Consider the following 17,101-nt stretch of genomic DNA (forward strand, 5'->3'; position numbering starts at 1 on the left):
GCATGTGGAGGTGTCATGGCGCAATGGGACGGGGGAGTGGTTGTTATAGGGAGTGCAGGGACGTTGGGGTGGGTGCAGACGTAGGAGACAGGAGGTACAACTGAGGGTGGGAGGAATGTGTGGAGATGGGGGGTCATTGGGGCACAGGTGGGGGGGGGGGTGTAGGGAAGTGCTGGGAAATGACTTGAGATGAGTGTTGTAGGGAGTGACAGTGGGGTGGGGTAGGGAATCCACTTTATTCCTTGCTGTACTCCTCCTGTGGGGGTGGAGGCAGGAGTTTGGGTGGGGTCTGTATGTCAGGCAGGGAGTAAGCTGTGGGACACGAGCTAGGTGGAGCAGAACACTCCCCCCCACCCCTTTCACTCATGCTTATGTGGAGAGGTGGGAGATGGGGATAAGGAGGCCTATGGGTGGAGGGGGTAGTGTGAGTTTGTGCATGAGAAAAGGCATTTGCAAGCACATGCAGGGGAGTGGAGAGTGTGTGTGCACAGGGGAGTGGAGGAGTGCACACATGCGTATGAGGTAGAGTGAAGGCCCGAGTATGTGCACCTCTCACTCCTACTGCTTCCCCCCCCAGTGCTGTTCTGCTGCCTGCGCTCCTTTCTCTGCTCCAGCTGAGGTCATTACATTGCACATACACAACACAAGGCTTACCCACAGCCCTAGTACTCTTATAATAGAGATCGGGCTGCTGTGTTAGTGGATTTAGGAGATGGGGACTTGCTTTAGCAGTAGTTGAAAAACACAAGTAACAATGTCAAGGAGCAGCAGAAGCAACACGTGGTTCCCGTCGTCCGTGTTTTGCCGCTGGCAAGCCTTGCGCACTGGTGCACTTTTAAAGCCCCAGTGACCTCTCTTCCCTACCCCATAGTTGTGGTCCTAGCAGGGCTCAAAGCTTGCTGCTTATGATTTTGAGCAAGTCACTGCCCCTTCTGTTGGCTCAAATATAAACGGAGGGTAGAAGTGCTCTGGAGCAGAGAAATTGTTACTGTACCTGCTTTTACAAAGCACTGTAAACTTTCACACTTCTGTACCTTTTTCACATTCTGCTTTCTAAGAAAATTCGTGTTAATGCATTTGTGTGTTTGTTTCACTAATCTACCCACCATACTCTACACATTCACTGTGAAAGAAAAGTTTTAGAAATACTCCAAAACTAGTATACAGAAGTATACTATAGAATACAGAGTGGCTGTAAGCTTCACAGTACCCAATATAGGATCACATCAGCAAAACAGTTGTTGCCTTCTGCTGGTAGTATGAGTAAAAGCCATGCATCCTGGACTGGACTCCTGGGATGATAAGGAAAACAAACATGCTTGATAGTGGCCAAACACATTTCCAGTGTCATAACAAATCCAAATTAGCTCCAGTTCTAACAACGATCTTAACAAGGCCCATATTAAGTTAAATATAGCTGACCTGATTCAAATACTCTTGGAAGAACAGAGCTGCTTCTATTGTATGAAGAGAACTGAAGCAAAGGTCAAAAGGATTCTGGGTAGCATTATTGAAGGGTACAGACTGAGGGAAGGCTAGAAGTGATTTTTAAATGTTGGACTCTCTTTTAGGGCACTGTCAGCGTCAGCAGTATAGAGTGGAAAGTTTGGTACATCCAGTCAGCCTATTCCTCCCACGTTACGAGCTGGGAGGTCACAGAGGCCTAAAGATTACTTTAAAGGAACCACAAGGGACTCGGGGTAATACTGGGAAACATTAATTGTTAACAATTTCAAGGTTATTGCACAGATATAGCTTTGTATGGGAACGTGGTAAGAAGGAAGCCACAGCACGTGGCCCATAGCATTTGCACTTAAGGTACACTACATCCATGGGGGAGAAAGTTTTGTCAGCAGCTGCACCCAGAGCGGCACATTTTGGTCTCACTGCTAAGCGCTGTGTGTGGTATAAAGAAATACAGCACCGCACCCTGCTAACACCATAGCGTGCTGGGAAGACCGAGGAGGAAAGCCTGGCAGTCTGCTGAAGATCTGGCACCGAGGAGAAGATTTCAGTTTTAGCAGAACAATGGAATGGTTCAGGCAGAAGAAAGTGAACATCCTCGTGAAGCCAAACCTGAATCCAACAGAAAATCTGGGGCAAGGCTTGACGGCAGCAGCGCACAGACAAGCCTGAGCTTTTCTGCCAAGAATGGGAAAACCGGCGCTATCCTGCTGTGCAAACTTGCTCAACGCTTATCCTGAACGGACTTCTGCCAATTATTGAAGACTTTTTGTATTCTTAATTCCTTTTAGACTATTTCTAAAATTGTTCTTTGCCGATGAACGTGTAAAGCAGTGAAACAAAACTTTATGGATTTTGGTTTGTAGTTTTTAGACAGCAGGGTGTGAAGACTTTTACAAGGCACTGCACTGTGGCTTGGAAAGGGGAGGGACGGAAGGAACGCTCGTGTTGCTACTGCTCCCTTATAGCAGTAAGCAACAAAATTAAAAAAAATCTAAAGTGGAGGAGGAGACGGGAAGGGTAGGGAGCTGGGGAAGGCCAGGATGTGTCGCCGCACGGGAATTGTGTAACTGCTCCCCCCTGCGTGCATTACAAAATCTGCCACGGATGTGCGCTCGCATTTTATAACACGCACAGCCATGCACACGTCATAAAATACGCACGTCCATGTGCACTTTGTTTAAAGTCTACCCCTTAGCGTATTCTGAGTTGGGTTTAGGATTTGGCAAGCGAGATGTCTTAGCTGAAACCTGATAAGAGTTGATGGATGTCTTGGTTGTTACAGGGGAATTTTGTGCATGTGATATTGTAAAGCAGCGAGGGCCTCTGCTGTTGGCAGAATATAAAAATAAGGCCCCAGCAGCCTGAATACTGCAAGCAGATACCTAACCCTCTCACCGCCATGAGAGCCCAGACGCCATCTTTCCTAAAGACAGGAGACAATTCATTTTATGTTCTTTTTATTTTACCAAATATAAATTTAACAGTGTAGGTCAACAAATTCATTTACAGCAGCTATAAATACTCTTTATAAGATACACAGTTGTAAATTCTTTCAATTTTCATCCGTCTGAGGGGGAAGGTGTAGATTTCATCACAATCAGGCCAAAAGCACGCATGCAGTGCAAGTCTGTGCAAACGGGAGGGGAGTGAACCGTCCCACAGTGAATACGGTTTTCAAAATGCCGTTCTCTTTGGCTGCCTCCTCATGACAGCCGATGCTGGTGCAAACCACAGAATCCAGTGAATGGAAGTAGAAATCTCTCTGCTTTAAGGAGGAAGTCATCCACTGGGAGACGAGAATTAAGTCAAACAAGATTTGTCCATCCCTGTGGTAATGAGGTGGGACATGCCGCATGTGCAGTAGGCATTTTAAGGAAGGGGGAGAGTCTTGCGTTGGAGATAGGAATTCCCTTAGCAAAATGAGATCGTTCTGTCAAAGGATCTGAAGAACAGGTGTAAAACGAAAGCACACAGGAAGTACAGGGTACAAGGACCTGCTGTTTACCTACAATAAAATCTGTTCTAGCAGAAGACAAGGAGCCACCGCATGCTGGCAGGCCTTCCATGATCACCCTTTACTCCTGGCTGCATACACAGGGGCAATGTTCAAAGTCCGGATTTGGACAAAATCTTCCAGATGCTGCTCAGAGTTCAGATTTTACCAAATGAATTGCACTTGCTGAGAGTTTTCCAGACATGCCTCTGGGTCCTTGTTACATCCAACCTTACCATAACAAACTCCATTTTTCAAAGATGACGTAAAAAATCCTCATTCAAAAGAACGAGATTTCGGCCTACGGAAAGCTAGGCAGGAAGATCAGATTGCATTAATCCCCAACATCAGTGTCCCGGTCTCCAATCAGCCAGAGGATATGGAAGCTGAGGGCGAGAAGTCCTGTCCCCAGCAAGTCTCCCAGCGCTGTCAGGTAGGGGATGGAATAGTTGTCAGGATTCATTCCTCGTTCCCACATCCAATGCACCATCCAGTCAGAGATGTACAGAAGGAGCAGCACCTGCAACACAGGCCCCAAGGGAAAGAAGAGCTAAGCACAGGTTACGTAGTGCTACAGGCTATGCAGCTCTATGACAGCACTACAGGACACAGACGACTGACCAACACGGGGGGGGGGGGGGGGGGGGGGGGGGAGGTGGTGGGATTTATCCCAGCAGCTTCCTCATGCTTCTCTGGACTCCCAGCTCACATTGGAACCAGTCCGTCCTGAGGCTATAGAAGAATGGGGGGGGTTCACCTGCAGCTACAACGCCCAGGCACCTTGTGTCCTCACAGCATAGCCAGGTGGGCTCAGGGCCAGGCAGCAGGCATTGCTATTCCATGCTGCTTGCAACTCGCGGGGCAACACTGGGAAGGGCGAAAGAGTTTCCTTACCTGCAGCAGGGCAGTGGTCATGTAGAAAATGATGAAGATGAAGGTAAGGGTGGTGTGGCCACCTTGCATGGAACTGATAGTATAAAGGAAAACCAGGTGCCCTGGAACTACCAGCAGGAAGAGCACGCGAGTGGATCGGGAGTTCACATCTGTCAATCAGAAAAAAAAAAAAAGAGTAAGACAGCGATCCTATCATGTAACACGGTGGGGGATGTGAGAGGCCCAGGTTTAGTCTTGTCCTATACCCAGCACCCACGAGCAGACGAGTGACCAGCAAAGTCCTGGTGGGCTAGGATTTGTTTCCCAGATTGTAGAAAGATGGGACTTGCTATTTATATAGCAATCTCTCTAGAGGTGAGAGCACAGCACACAGAGAAATGTTTGCTTCTGCAGGGCATCAGCAAGGTTTACTCCCTTTATTCCCTCCTATGGTGGTCCAAGGAGCGCAACAGGGGCTGAGATTTTACAAAATCATTTCACATCCGACCACAAGCCTGCAGGAGAGGCAATGTCACATCTTTTTGTACCTCGGTCTGGCCAGCAGGCCAGGGACAGTCACGTACCAGCACTAAAGAAAGTGCCACAGGGATTTGGGCACTTGCACGGAGGGGCTTCTGTCCCCTCGCCTGGCATCCCCTGCATGTGCAGATACGTAGAGATCCGACTGGCCTGGACTGCCACCAAGTTACCTCCAACACCTGCACGGAGGGGTAACAAGAGGGAAAGCACACTTAGACTATCACTCTGCCTTCCAAGCATTAGTTATTTAAGGTTTTTCTATACCGACATTCGTTTTTAGACATCATATCGGTTTTGTGAAACAAACAAACAGAAGACAGACACCCCCCTGTGGCTTTCCTCCCTGCACCCCCAGCATGTGTAGTGCGTGGGACCCCAGAGATTCAGCTGGGGAGAGGGGAGATGCACGTCTACGTGCTGCGGGTGGTCCCCTTCCACCAGCAGCGGCACTTGGCTGAACCCCGACAGAAGACTTACCATTAATAACTGGAGTGAACACAGCCATGCCAGCAAAATTAGGATTGGAAACGGTTTTATCCAATATCAATCCCCCAGCACTGCAAAGAAAAAAAAAAAAAAGCAAGAGAATGTTCCTGAGCTTGGGTGAACCACTTTGCTCTTCTCCGTACAGAACTGAACTTTTGCCACATTAAAAATATAAAAAACAGACAAGATCCAGCCACATGCAGGAAAGAAAAGTGGGAAGGGAGGCAGAAGTGCAGGAGTTCCTGGCCACACATGCAACACGCTGGCCCAGAAAGATTTGTGCCTGGCTCTAGCGATGCCAATCGTTTCTGCTTTCCAAGCACTAGGCCAAGTAATGCATTGTACACAGACACCCAGACAGAGCTTGAATCTTCCCTCTGGACCCACCCACAGTGCTCCTTGTTGTATGCAGCCACCCCCCCCCCCCCCCCCAATCTGCACTGGGCTGCAAACCATGACCAGGACACCACCCATCCCTGGCGCTCTCGTCTACCTGCTTATTGCCATGGCAACGATGACGGGCTCCCATCCTGAATACAGCACCTCCCGCGTAGTCTGGCTCCTCTTTGCAATGATGATCCAGAGGGGCAGCAGAGCCACAAAAAACGCGCACACCAATGGGTTTAGATAAACCTTGGTCTCTGCAGCGGGCGAGAGGGATAATCAAAGCAGAGGACCCCAAAGCCGAGCTGGGAGCTCTCCCTCAACCTTAATTCCCACCAGACTTACCGAGCTCCTTGTACAGGCCCCAGCTGATCCCCGAGAGCAGAGCCAGAGTGAGCAGGTCTCCCAGGCTCGCTGCAATGGGAGTGGCCACGTTATCTGGATTTATCCCAATCTTCCGAGACCCAATGATGACCCCAATCATGATGATACCTTCAGAACAAGAACAGAAGGGACCAGAAATTAAAATCCAGACCCACAAAAGTACGTCACCATGAAAGCCTAACCCACCAAGATCTGCATCCCTTTCTTTTTAGGGTAGGAGGAGGGGGATTTAGGCACTCGATACAAGCAACCACAGAGCGGTTCCTTTTAACTTCCTGCTGATGGTTGCAGGGTCAAATCCCAAAGTACCCCAGAAGGTTTACCAGCTCATGGGGAGTTCCCCTCAGTGCAGACTCCTCTCTGCAGGAGGAGATCCTCATTGCCCTGCAGATACTCTCATGTTAGGCCTCTCAGGACTGACCCGTCCTGGAGCCCCTCTGTCCTGGCTCGGTGATAAACTCCAGGCAGAGCAGGAAGTCGTGTCCGATACAAGGAGGCATCAGGGCGAGAACCCTCCTGATTCCCAGAGGATAACTGCATGAACAAGCCACAGGCTGCTCTCCTCTGCGCCTCAGTTTTCTCAGCTCCGAATTAAAGATTTCCTTTTTCTGCCCCGAGTGCCTGGGATAGAAAGGGAAGCTGTGATCACACAGGTCTTCTCCTCCCGCCTTACCTAGCACAAGTGATGCGATGAAGGCCGTGGCCACACTGCTGGCACACAGGAGAACCGCGTGGTCCACGTAGAAGTGCCCGTCTGGAATCCAGCCAAACACCACCGCCGCAATGGAAGCCAGGAAGCCCACCACAGTGGCCTGGACCTGGAGGGAAGCAGAACAGGGAGAGGAGGCAGGAATGACGTGTGCCACAGCGTGCACCGAGAGGCACTCCCCTCACATCCCCCCCAGTTACCTGGATGAGGGCCATGTTGCCAGTGATCATGGTCCACTGCTCTTTGGCTGTGTCCATCTGCCCAATGTTAGCCTGGCAAGAAGAGAAAGACAGCCCTCTGAGGCCAAGCAAGCACAAGAGTCGCCCATCTGCCTGTACAGCCTCATTCCCAGGGGGGCCCTGGAGGACAGCGTATGGGATCCAGCCCCAGCATCCCCCACCTTCTTTGCAGAAGTTATGGGAATACCTCAGATGCATCCTTCCTTCCTGGCTGGCTCTCTCCAGTTGCTTTTCATTGGTCTTAGAAACCTCCTCTCTCAGACTTCCTACCCTCCTCTCTCCTCATGCACAGCTTCCATGGGAGGGGGGGAGAGGGGAAGCGCACCAGCCCTTGAAATAAAGATTTCCTTGCATGGCAAAACACCATGAAGTCTTTACAAGGAAAGATTGCAGCCAGAGGTCACCTCGTCCCAGCAGCCTGACCCAACCTGCGGCAACACTGACAGGGCAAGAGAGGAGTTTGCAGCAACAGGGGCCGAAGGGCAAAGCCACATCACCAAATCCCTGGATGAGGTTTAACTAAACACTGCCCAGGATACACTGAGCCCAGCACATCCGCCGCAGCCCTTCCCGCCTTACAGCGCTTCTCTTTAGTAAATGTGACTGTGCAGGAGCCAGGGAAAGCCAGAAATCACCTTCCAAGAGGAGGACAATGCTAAACCCTGCCCGCGAGCTGGCCGGTTCCCCGGCACCTCCTGCAGCCAGATCACTTAATCCTCAGCGTCACGCCAGGCGCCGCTCACGGGACGTCTGCCACAGACCAGAGCAGACAGCACCACCACGGGGTCCCCAAGCAGCTCACAAGGCTAAGGCCATGCTCGGTCCTGTGCCCTCCTCCACCTCCGGCCAGGGACACTGTGAACCTGCTCTACAGCGCGTACACAGCTTATGGGGGGGGGGGAGAGCTGAAAGAGGTAAATGCTGGACAGGTAAGGCACTGGGAGGAGGGGACGCAGACCAGCATCTCTCTCGTATCCCTGCTGCAAGCACAAACGCACACCCCATGGGATACTCACAGCTGTTGAAAGACGCGATGCTAGGGTCATCTCCAGGTTCCCCTTCAATCCCAGCAGTGCTGGGACCAGGATAAACACCTCCGTCACCTCCTTAAAAACATCCCAGTGCTGAAAACATAAGGTCACGTGGTGAGAAGAGGCCCCCGGGCAGGCTGAATATGCCACCACATGTCCTCCAGCAGAGATTTCCCAGGGCCACGCTTTGGCTGCTCAAGCTGTGCCTAACCCCCGAGCCTGTACGGCTTCAGCTATGCTCCAAAAGAGGCTGCCTGCCCCACACAAGAGCTGCCAAAGCTGGGCGAGGAAGGGCTCAGCCAGGGGAAAGGGCTCGCAGCAGCAAACCCAGCTTGATAATCAGGGCCAGGGGATGTCTCCCAATCTGCACCTTCTGGGGCCTGTCAGACCACCCTCCTCCACCTCCATGTGCAGCCCCCTCGTCCCTGGTGAGCCACGCATTGCAAGCAGGCGCCTGCAGCCCTGGAAGGGATGTGGCGGGAGCAAGCAGCAATGCTTCTCAGCAAACACACAAAACAGAAACTGACCTAGGAATAAACTCAGGAAGATCGGAGCACTTAGCCGAATAAAACAGGGGCGGAACTGGAAGGTACTGAGGGCCGGCAGAAGCACTAGGTGCACTAGACGATGGCCTAGGGTGGCAGGGTCAGCAGCCACGGAGACCTGCTGTCCTGTGCCATCACTAACAGCCCGGCTCCTGCCTCCCTCCCGCATGTTCAGATGACTGAGGCCCCTCCGCCAGCTCCACAGCCCCTCCCTCCCTCCGGTGATTGATGCCTCTCCACTCTTTTGCCATCCCGGGGGAAGCAAGGAGCCAGGCAGGGGGAGGGGCAGGAGCAGGACACGGCACCACGGCGGCTCAGCTCCTTGCACCGGCCCCTCCGATAACATTCGCACATAAACTTAGCCTATATTTTCAGCTAACAGAGACTGAACGGGGACCTCCCCAAACCTATCTCCGCATTGAGTTTGTGATCTTATTCACTTTGTGTATTTTTTATTTTATCATTGTTAATGTTACAGCCTGCACTGTGCTTCCAAACACCGGAATAAAAAACAAACTAAGAAAAGCCCACTGGTTGCTTCAATTCAAAAGCATCATTTTGTAACTTCTGAAGTTTGTCAACATCGATCAAGAACAGTTTAGAGAAAAAAAACCAGAAAAAAAACCCCAGACTTGCTTAGAAAAGCCACAAAGCCCGTTCAAGAAATCTTTTCCAGTCAATATTTCCTTTCAGGCAGTGTAGAAATAAGGAACAAACAACCTACAGGTGAGATCTGCTTACTGGACTAATTTAGGGTGGATTTTTAAACTTCTCAGCAAAGTGGAACATGATTAACAGAATAAACAGATCTCAAGGCAAGTAACACAGCTCTGCCAATGCACCTCCCTCCTGCCCTGCAGCACCTCCTGCTATTCCAGTACTGAGACCCTCACACACAGCTCTGCCCATGCACCTCCCTCCTGCCCTGCAGCACCCCCTGCTATTCCAGTACTGAGACCCTCACACACAGCTCTGCCAATGCTCCTCCCTCCTGCCCTGCAGCACCCCCTGCTATTCCAGTACTGAGACCCTCACACACAGCTCTGCCAATGCTCCTCACTCCTGCCCTGCAGCTCCCCCTGCTATTCCAGTACTGAGACCCTCACACACAGCTCTGCCCATGCACCTCACTCCTGCCCTGCAGCACCCCCTGCTATTCCAGTACTGAGACCCTCACACACAGCTCTGCCCATGCACCTCACTCCTGCCCTGCAGCACCCCCCTGCTATTCCAGTACTGAGACCCTCACACACAGCTCTGCCAATGCTCCTCCCTCCTGCCCTGCAGCACCCCCTGCTATTCCAGTACTGAGACCGTCACATATAGCTCTACCAATGCACCTCACTCCTGCCCTGCAGCAGCCCCTGCTATTCCAGTACTGAGACCCTCACACACAGCTCTGCCAATGCACCTCACTCCTGGCCTGCAGCATCCCCTGCTATTCCAGTACTGAGACCCTCACACACAGCTCTGCCCATGCACCTCACTCCTGCCCTGCAGCACCTCCTGCTATTCCAGTACTGAGACCCTCACACACAGCTCTGCCAATGCACCTCACTCCTGCTCTGCAGCATCCCCTGCTATTCCAGTACTGAGACCCTCACACACAGCTCTGCCTATGCACCTCACTCCTGCCCTGCAGCACCTCCTGCTATTCCAGTACTGAGACCCTCACACACAGCTCTGCCCATGCACCTCACTCCTGCCCTGCAGCACCCCCTGCTATTCCAGTACTGAGACCCCTTACACAGCTCTGCCAATGCACCTCACTCCTGCCCTGCAGCACCCCCTGCTATTCCAGTACTGAGACCGTCACATATAGCTCTACCAATGCACCTCACTCCTGCCCTGCAGCAGCCCCTGCTATTCCAGTACTGAGACCCTCACACACAGCTCTGCCAATGCACCTCACTCCTGGCCTGCAGCATCCCCTGCTATTCCAGTACTGAGACCCTCACACACAGCTCTGCCCATGCACCTCACTCCTGCCCTGCAGCACCCCCTGCTATTCCAGTACTGAGACCCCTTACACAGCTCTGCCAATGCACCTCACTCCTGCCCTGCAGCACCTCCTGCTATTCCAGTACTGAGACCCTCACACACACAGCTCTGCCAATGCACCTCACTCCTGCCCTGCAGCACCTCCTGCTATTCCAGTACTGAGACCCTCACACACACAGCTCTGCCAATGCACCTCACTCCTGCCCTGCAGCACCTCCTGCTATTCCAGTACTGAGACCCTCACACACACAGCTCTGCCAATGCACCTCACTCCTGCCCTGCAGCACCCCCTGCTATTCCAGTACTGAGACCCTCACACACAGCTCTGCCAATGCACCTCACTCCTGCCCTGCAGCACCTCCTGCTATTCCAGTACTGAGACCCTCACACACACAGCTCTGCCAATGCACCTCACTCCTGCCCTGCAGCACCTCCTGCTATTCCAGTACTGAGACCCTCACACACACAGCTCTGCCAATGCACCTCACTCCTGCCCTGCAGCACCATCTGCTATTCCAGTACTGAGACCTTCACACACAGCTCTGCCAATGCTCCTCACTCCTGCCCTGCAGCACCTCCTGCTATTCCAGTACTGAGACCCTCACACACAGCTCTGCCAATGCTCCTCACTCCTGCCCTGCAGCACCCCCTGCTATTCCAGTATTGAGACCCTCACACACAGCTCTGCCAATGCACCTCCCTCCTGCCCTGCAGCACCCCCTGCTATTCCAGTACTGAGACCCTCACACACAGCTCTGCCAATGCACCTCACTCCTGCCCTGCAGCACCATCTGCTATTCCAGTACTGAGACCCTCACACACAGCTCTGCCAATGCACCTCACTCCTGCCCTGCAGCACCATCTGCTATTCCAGTACTGAGACCCTCACACACAGCTCTGCCAATGCTCCTCACTCCTGCCCTGCAGCACCCCCTGCTATTCCAGTATTGAGACCCTCACACACAGCTCTGCCAATGCACCTCCCTCCTGCCCTGCAGCACCCCCTGCTATTCCAGTACTGAGACCCTCACACACAGCTCTGCCAATGCACCTCACTCCTGCCCTGCAGCACCCCCTGCTATTCCAGTACTGAGACCCTCACACACAGCTCTGCCCATGCACCTCACTCCTGCCCTGCAGCACCCCCTGCTATTCCAGTACTGAGACCCTCACACACAGCTCTGCCAATGCACCTCACTCCTCACCTGTAGCACCCCCTGCTATTCCAGTACTGAGACCCTCACACACAGCTCTGCCCATGCACCTCACTCCTGCCCTGCAGCACCTCCTGCTATTCCAGTACTGAGACCCTCACACACAGCTCTGCCCATGCACCTCACTCCTGCCCTGCAGCACCCCCTGCTATTTCAGTACTGAGACCCCTCACACACAGCTCTGCCCATGCACCTCACTCCTGCCCTGCAGCACCTCCTGCTATTCCAGTACTGAGACCCTCACACACAGCTCTGCCCATGCACCTCACTCCTGCCCTGCAGCACCCCCTGCTATTCCAGTACTGAGACCCTCACACACAGCTCTGCCAATGCACCTCACTCCTGCCCTGCAGCACCCCCTGCTATTCCAGTACTGAGACCCTCACCCACAGCTCTGCCAATGCACCTCAGTCCCACTTGTGTCATGCTACACTGTGCACTGCAGCAGTTTCACAGCAGAAAGTCGGTGGAGGGAGTGTGGTAGTGCAAGAGACTTGCTTTTCCCAGCAAGTGTGCGAGGCAGAAAGCCAGCACATGCCGTGCCATATAGTGTTACTCTGACTGCAAATTCTCCAAGGACACCCCAGGATGCACACAATCTGATACCCTGTCCTGGACTGCATTATTCCAATCGGATCCCATTCCTACAGGAAGCATGGCCCAAGCTTTACTCTGCAAACTCCAGCAGCTTTATCAATGCAACTCCCCACATAATGTGTGTGTGTGTAAAACCTGACAAGTTGTGTCCTCTCAATCGCCCCCTCCCTCTCCGTGCTCAGTCCTAGGCAACATTTGGCAGGAGAGGGAATCCAGAGTGCGACTACCTCTGGGTTACAGGAAAGGAGCTAAGGAGAGTGGATGATAAAAATACGATCATCGCAAACAAAGAAGAATTGCCTCAATAATATAATTAAACAGCTGCTGGAGGGCGGGTGTCCTACAGCCAGAAAATAAGCGAATACCACCTTATGCTCAAACTTTCCAAGTCCTAAATGTAGGGGATATCAGAGACATTTTAGAAACTAAAATATTCCAAAGTACTGGCAACTCCTTTTAAACATTTTAGTCCTATTTTCAGTGCAATGAGCCCTGGTTGCTTCTGTGCCAAACGCCTCCCCTTCCTACCCACAGTCTCACCACAGAGGGCCCCTCCCTAGACAAGGGCACCCAAAGCACAGGCCATGTCCTGCGATAGGTCAGACAAACACAGAACCTTCCTCCAGGCCTGGAGCCGTCATCAGGAAAGGAGGGGCCAGCACTGCAGCACCTGCCAAGTATCAGGCCAGTTCAGGCTGAGCGCACCCTTACACAGTAACGGGTAATGACCGCGTGGAAAACGCACCTCCAACCCCCCCGAAACTAATAGCGCCCGCAACATGCAAATGCACACTGATGAGCCTATTAGTCCCGCTCGATACAGAAAGTAAAATGTGCAGCCAAGCCACACATTTTACTCTAGGAATTTCAGCCGGCCCCGGGAAAGTGCACAGAAAAGCAGAAAAATTGATTTTCTGTGCACCCTCCGACTTAATATCATGGCGATATTAAGTCGGAGGCCCCCCCCCAAAAAAAAAAAAACCCATCTGCCCGCGGGTTGGAAAACGGACGCTCAATTTTACCAGCATCAGTTTTCCGAACCCGTGGCTGTCAGCGGGTTCGACAACAGACGCCGGTAAAATTAAGCGTCGGCTGTCAGACCTGCTGACAGCCGCTGCGTCCACCAATAAGGAGGCACTAGGGACGCACTAGTGTCCCTAGCGCCTCCTTATTAGCGCGGGCCCTCATTTGAATACAGAATCGCACACCCAGGAGAGTGGCCTCCCGCGCAGTTCACTGAAACGCCCTGTATTTGAGGGAGGGGAGGAGGAACAGAAATTCCACTCAGTGCACAGTCCAGGTGTCCTGACAGCTGTCCCAGGTCTTCCATCAATGACCCTTGGAATCACAAGCCAGGACAGCCGGTGCTGTGCGTCTCCTCACCAGGGATCCTGGCAGTGGCAAAGAAACATGGAGAGGAAGGCAGTAAGGGACTGCATAGAGCAGTCAGGGGCACGGGACCACCACAGCTAACATTACCGTCCCAGACGCTGAACAGGATATTAAATAGTGCAGCAGTCCCAGCTCCCAAACCATGTTTTCTCTCTCTCTGGCCATGAGCTAACCTCTCACTTGTGCAGGTGGGAAGAGAAGGCTCCCCCGAGACACCTCATTAAAAGATCAATTTCTGCTTCACTTATTTGAAATGACGAAGTAGAACAGGTCTCCATGAACGGATGCCGACAGCAGGGTCCATCCAGCCCACGTGACCCTTCCCTAGCACCGTCAGTCCCACACAGGAACAGACTGATGGCAGATGAACTCCCTCGGCACCTCTGTCTGCCCAGTGCCCATCAGCCCTTCCTGCTACAATAACACAGACTCTCCTCTCCACTTCCCAAACAAAGGATCCTCTGTGCCTGGAAGCAGCTCTCCAGTTCTTACACTGGTTGTTTGCTGCCACGTGTGGCCATTCTATGCACCCAGCAGCAGCAACAGGCCCTGTGCGTCACTAACCCTTACCCTCAGTCACAGCCCCAGTGGGTTTCCTGGACCCACACATCCAGGAATGACACGGGAGGGACTGGCTGAGCTGTGACTCAGAGTCCTAAGGGCAAGGGGTGGGAGGGAGAGCAGTGTGTGGTCAGCACCATCCTCAACCCTCCAGGCACAGGCAGGCGTAAACTCCGTCCTCCCTTCCAATAATGCCAGCTCCTTATCCCTTCATGCTGGTGCCCTGTACTTCTATTCCTATTAAGAACAGGGAGAGGACACTACCCCCTCACAGACCTGGGGCTTCTTGCATACTACCCAGACAGCTTCCCCTTCCCTTTAATCCAGGCGCTGCAGTGACGCTCCCGAGCCCTAAATCCAGCCCCTACGTGAGGCCTGAAAGACCGTGATCGTCGCTTGGTCTTATTCCAGTCTATTTCATCTTGTGCAGTTTTACAAGTCTTCCATAAAAAGGGGTGCGCTTTTCATTCAGGCACCATACCATGCTTTTAAGCATTTCTCTCCCGCCGCCCAGCGGATTCGCAGGCAGACTAAACATTTTATCCCTCCCTAGTACTGGCTGTCCAAGCTCTGCGTACAAGCCCGGAAGACTTTGGATGTACACATGGTCTGCTCTGCAACACTCATACATTAATCAGCCAGCTTTCAAAAATATGAAGCGGCTGGAAAAACAATCCTCAGAGCAAGTCAAAAAAGGAACGTTTGTGATCACCATAGATAAATGCGATTAAAAGCAGTGGATCTCCTCACAAGCAGGCACGCCCAGCACCAGGGGGGAAGAGGAGACCCGCATCTACCTACCTGCACAATGTCCAAAACCATCCCAGCAGCCACGGTCCCAAAGCCCGCCAGCAGGAAGGGGAAGAGAACCTGCAGAGCGATGGAGAAGGAGGTCTCCTTCCCGGGGGTCTCCGGGCTGGGGCAGTGCTCACTGTCCTCGCTCTCTGCGCTCTGGCTGCCGTTCTCCAGCAGGGCATCCTCCTCCTGCACGCCTTTCCCGTTTGCCCGGGACTCCAACACCACCACCGTCAGCTCTTCCTCCTGCCCCGAGATCTTGGCGGTGTCCCCCAGCTGCAGTCTCTCCAGGTTAGCATTGAAGTCTTCATGGCCAGTGCCAACGGGGCGCAGCGCCCCAGTTGCCCGACCTTTGCCGTCTGCCAGGGAGGACATGGTGCTCACGTCTAGCACGGGTACTACTCAGCTGTGCAGCTCCCTGCTGGTACCGATGCCCGCATTGAAGGGGCAGTCTCTCCGGGACGTCTCTCCTCCTCCTCTCAATGCCAGGCACTGTGTGTACAGCAGTGATCCCCATCAAGCAACAAGCAAAGAGGGGGGGAAACAGGACTTTCGATAGAGGCCGTTAATGAGTAAAGGAGAAAAAAAGTGATCCAGGGGCAGCAGAGGGCCAGGGACATCCCTCTCCCTGGCACCACCCCTCCTCACTCCCTCTGTCCAAAAGACCTTGGCGGCCCTGCTCTGTGAGCTCTCTTACTGGTGTTCCTGGCTGGTCCCACAGAAAGGGAGGTCCATGTGCCAAAGCTGAATCCCAAATATCCGCTTCAAGAGAGCCAAGCTTGTGGAAGGCGAGAATCAGCCCCAGAAAGGGGCGGCAGCTTTGTCTTTTGGGATCAGTCTGGGTGCAGTTTTAGTTGGAAGACTTGTGCAGGCTCACTGTCCTCTCACCTCCCTTAGCTGTGGCTTGAGCACCAGGGCAGAAGGCAAACAGCAGACTCCTCTGAAAGGCAATCTCTCACCTTCCAGCGAACACGTGGCAGAGGATTTATTTAAAGTAACAGGAAGTTGCTGGGTTAGGTTACTTCGTGGTGCATCTGGCATTTCAAGGCCTGGGAATCCCTTCCCAGAAGGAGATCTTCAGCACCTTAAGGAAAGAGAGAACAAGTTAGCAGGCCCTGGCAGCCAGGACCCAGCTGCTCTGTCACATGCAGGCTCTGAGGGCAGGCAGCTGGCCATGCCTCAGTCTGTCGGATGCACCTAGCGGTGGGCGAAGTGACCACACCTGTCCACCCAGCCCCGAGAAGCAGCAGCAGAAGAGCTGGCATGACCCGGCTAACAGGTATTGCAGGTCCTACAGAGGCTGAAAGTTTGTTTGTTCCAAGGGGGTCATTAGGGGTCAATGGTACTGCCCCTCCCCCATCCTGAGGGGGAAGGGGCTGATAACAGCGCGGCTTGGGTAGAAGGGGCTAATGATGGCCAAGGCTCCCGATCAGCCTTGGGGAAACATTAGCGAGCCCCGGACCCCTTCCTCATCAGGTACCTGACACTTACCGGGCCACGGGAGGGAACGAGCTCGCTCGGTGCAGAATCAGCGGGGCGCGTGCCCCCGGGAGGGGGAGGGGGAAGAAGGCAGCGGATACTAATCCGGGCTCCTCGTCACGGGGCGGGCGGGCAGACGGTCCCCCACCCTCGCCGCCGCACACCGGGAGAAGCAGCGCCGCTTTCCGCTACAATGTATCCCCCTCCCGAGCCAATGGCTGCGCCCCTCGACCTCCGCGCAGCTGCTCATTCGCCAGAAGAGACAAACGTGGGTGGGAGCTGGGCGGAGGCTCCGCCCCCTTTGGCCCGAGACTTGGGAGCTTCTCCGCGCTTTGGGCGGATCTCGCGCGCTGCAGTGGCCCGGAAAGCATTAGGCAGGCAGCGAGGATGCGAAGGCGCCGCCGCTCTTTG

At 53.3% G+C, this 17,101-nt stretch overlaps 1 protein-coding gene across 1 annotated transcript; it reads right to left on the reverse strand.

Annotated features, from left to right (window-relative positions):
- Positions 1 to 2,907: 2,907 nt before the first annotated feature.
- SLC41A1 (solute carrier family 41 member 1) lies at positions 2,908 to 16,901 on the reverse strand. Its single transcript, XM_029573288.1, has 11 exons — positions 16,703 to 16,901; positions 15,218 to 16,295; positions 8,092 to 8,199; positions 7,037 to 7,108; positions 6,801 to 6,945; positions 6,089 to 6,235; positions 5,853 to 6,000; positions 5,351 to 5,430; positions 4,918 to 5,052; positions 4,355 to 4,503; positions 2,908 to 3,980 (listed from the first exon to the last, which is right to left on the reverse strand). The coding sequence occupies exons 2-11, from the start codon at positions 15,584 to 15,586 to the stop codon at positions 3,795 to 3,797; spliced, it is 1,539 nt and encodes a 512-aa protein (XP_029429148.1). The 5' UTR covers positions 15,587 to 16,295; positions 16,703 to 16,901; the 3' UTR covers positions 2,908 to 3,794.
- Between the last annotated feature and the right edge of the window lie 200 nt (positions 16,902 to 17,101).

This window comes from Rhinatrema bivittatum, chromosome 12 (genome assembly GCF_901001135.1).
Source record: "Rhinatrema bivittatum chromosome 12, aRhiBiv1.1, whole genome shotgun sequence".
NCBI classification, from domain to species: Eukaryota; Metazoa; Chordata; class Amphibia; order Gymnophiona; family Rhinatrematidae; genus Rhinatrema; species Rhinatrema bivittatum.

Excerpts from the sequence above, each read along its gene's own strand:
- SLC41A1 (XM_029573288.1), bottom strand. The coding sequence starts at position 15,586 with ATGTCCTCCCTGGCAGACGGCAAAGGTCGGGCAACTGGGGCGCTGCGC. Across the intron at positions 8,200-15,217 it reads TGGTTTTGGACATTGTGCAG|CACTGGGATGTTTTTAAGGA; the intron begins GTAGGTAGATGC and ends TTATGTTTTCAG. Across the intron at positions 5,431-5,852 it reads GTTGCCATGGCAATAAGCAG|TGCTGGGGGATTGATATTGG; the intron begins GTAGACGAGAGC and ends TTTTCTTTGCAG.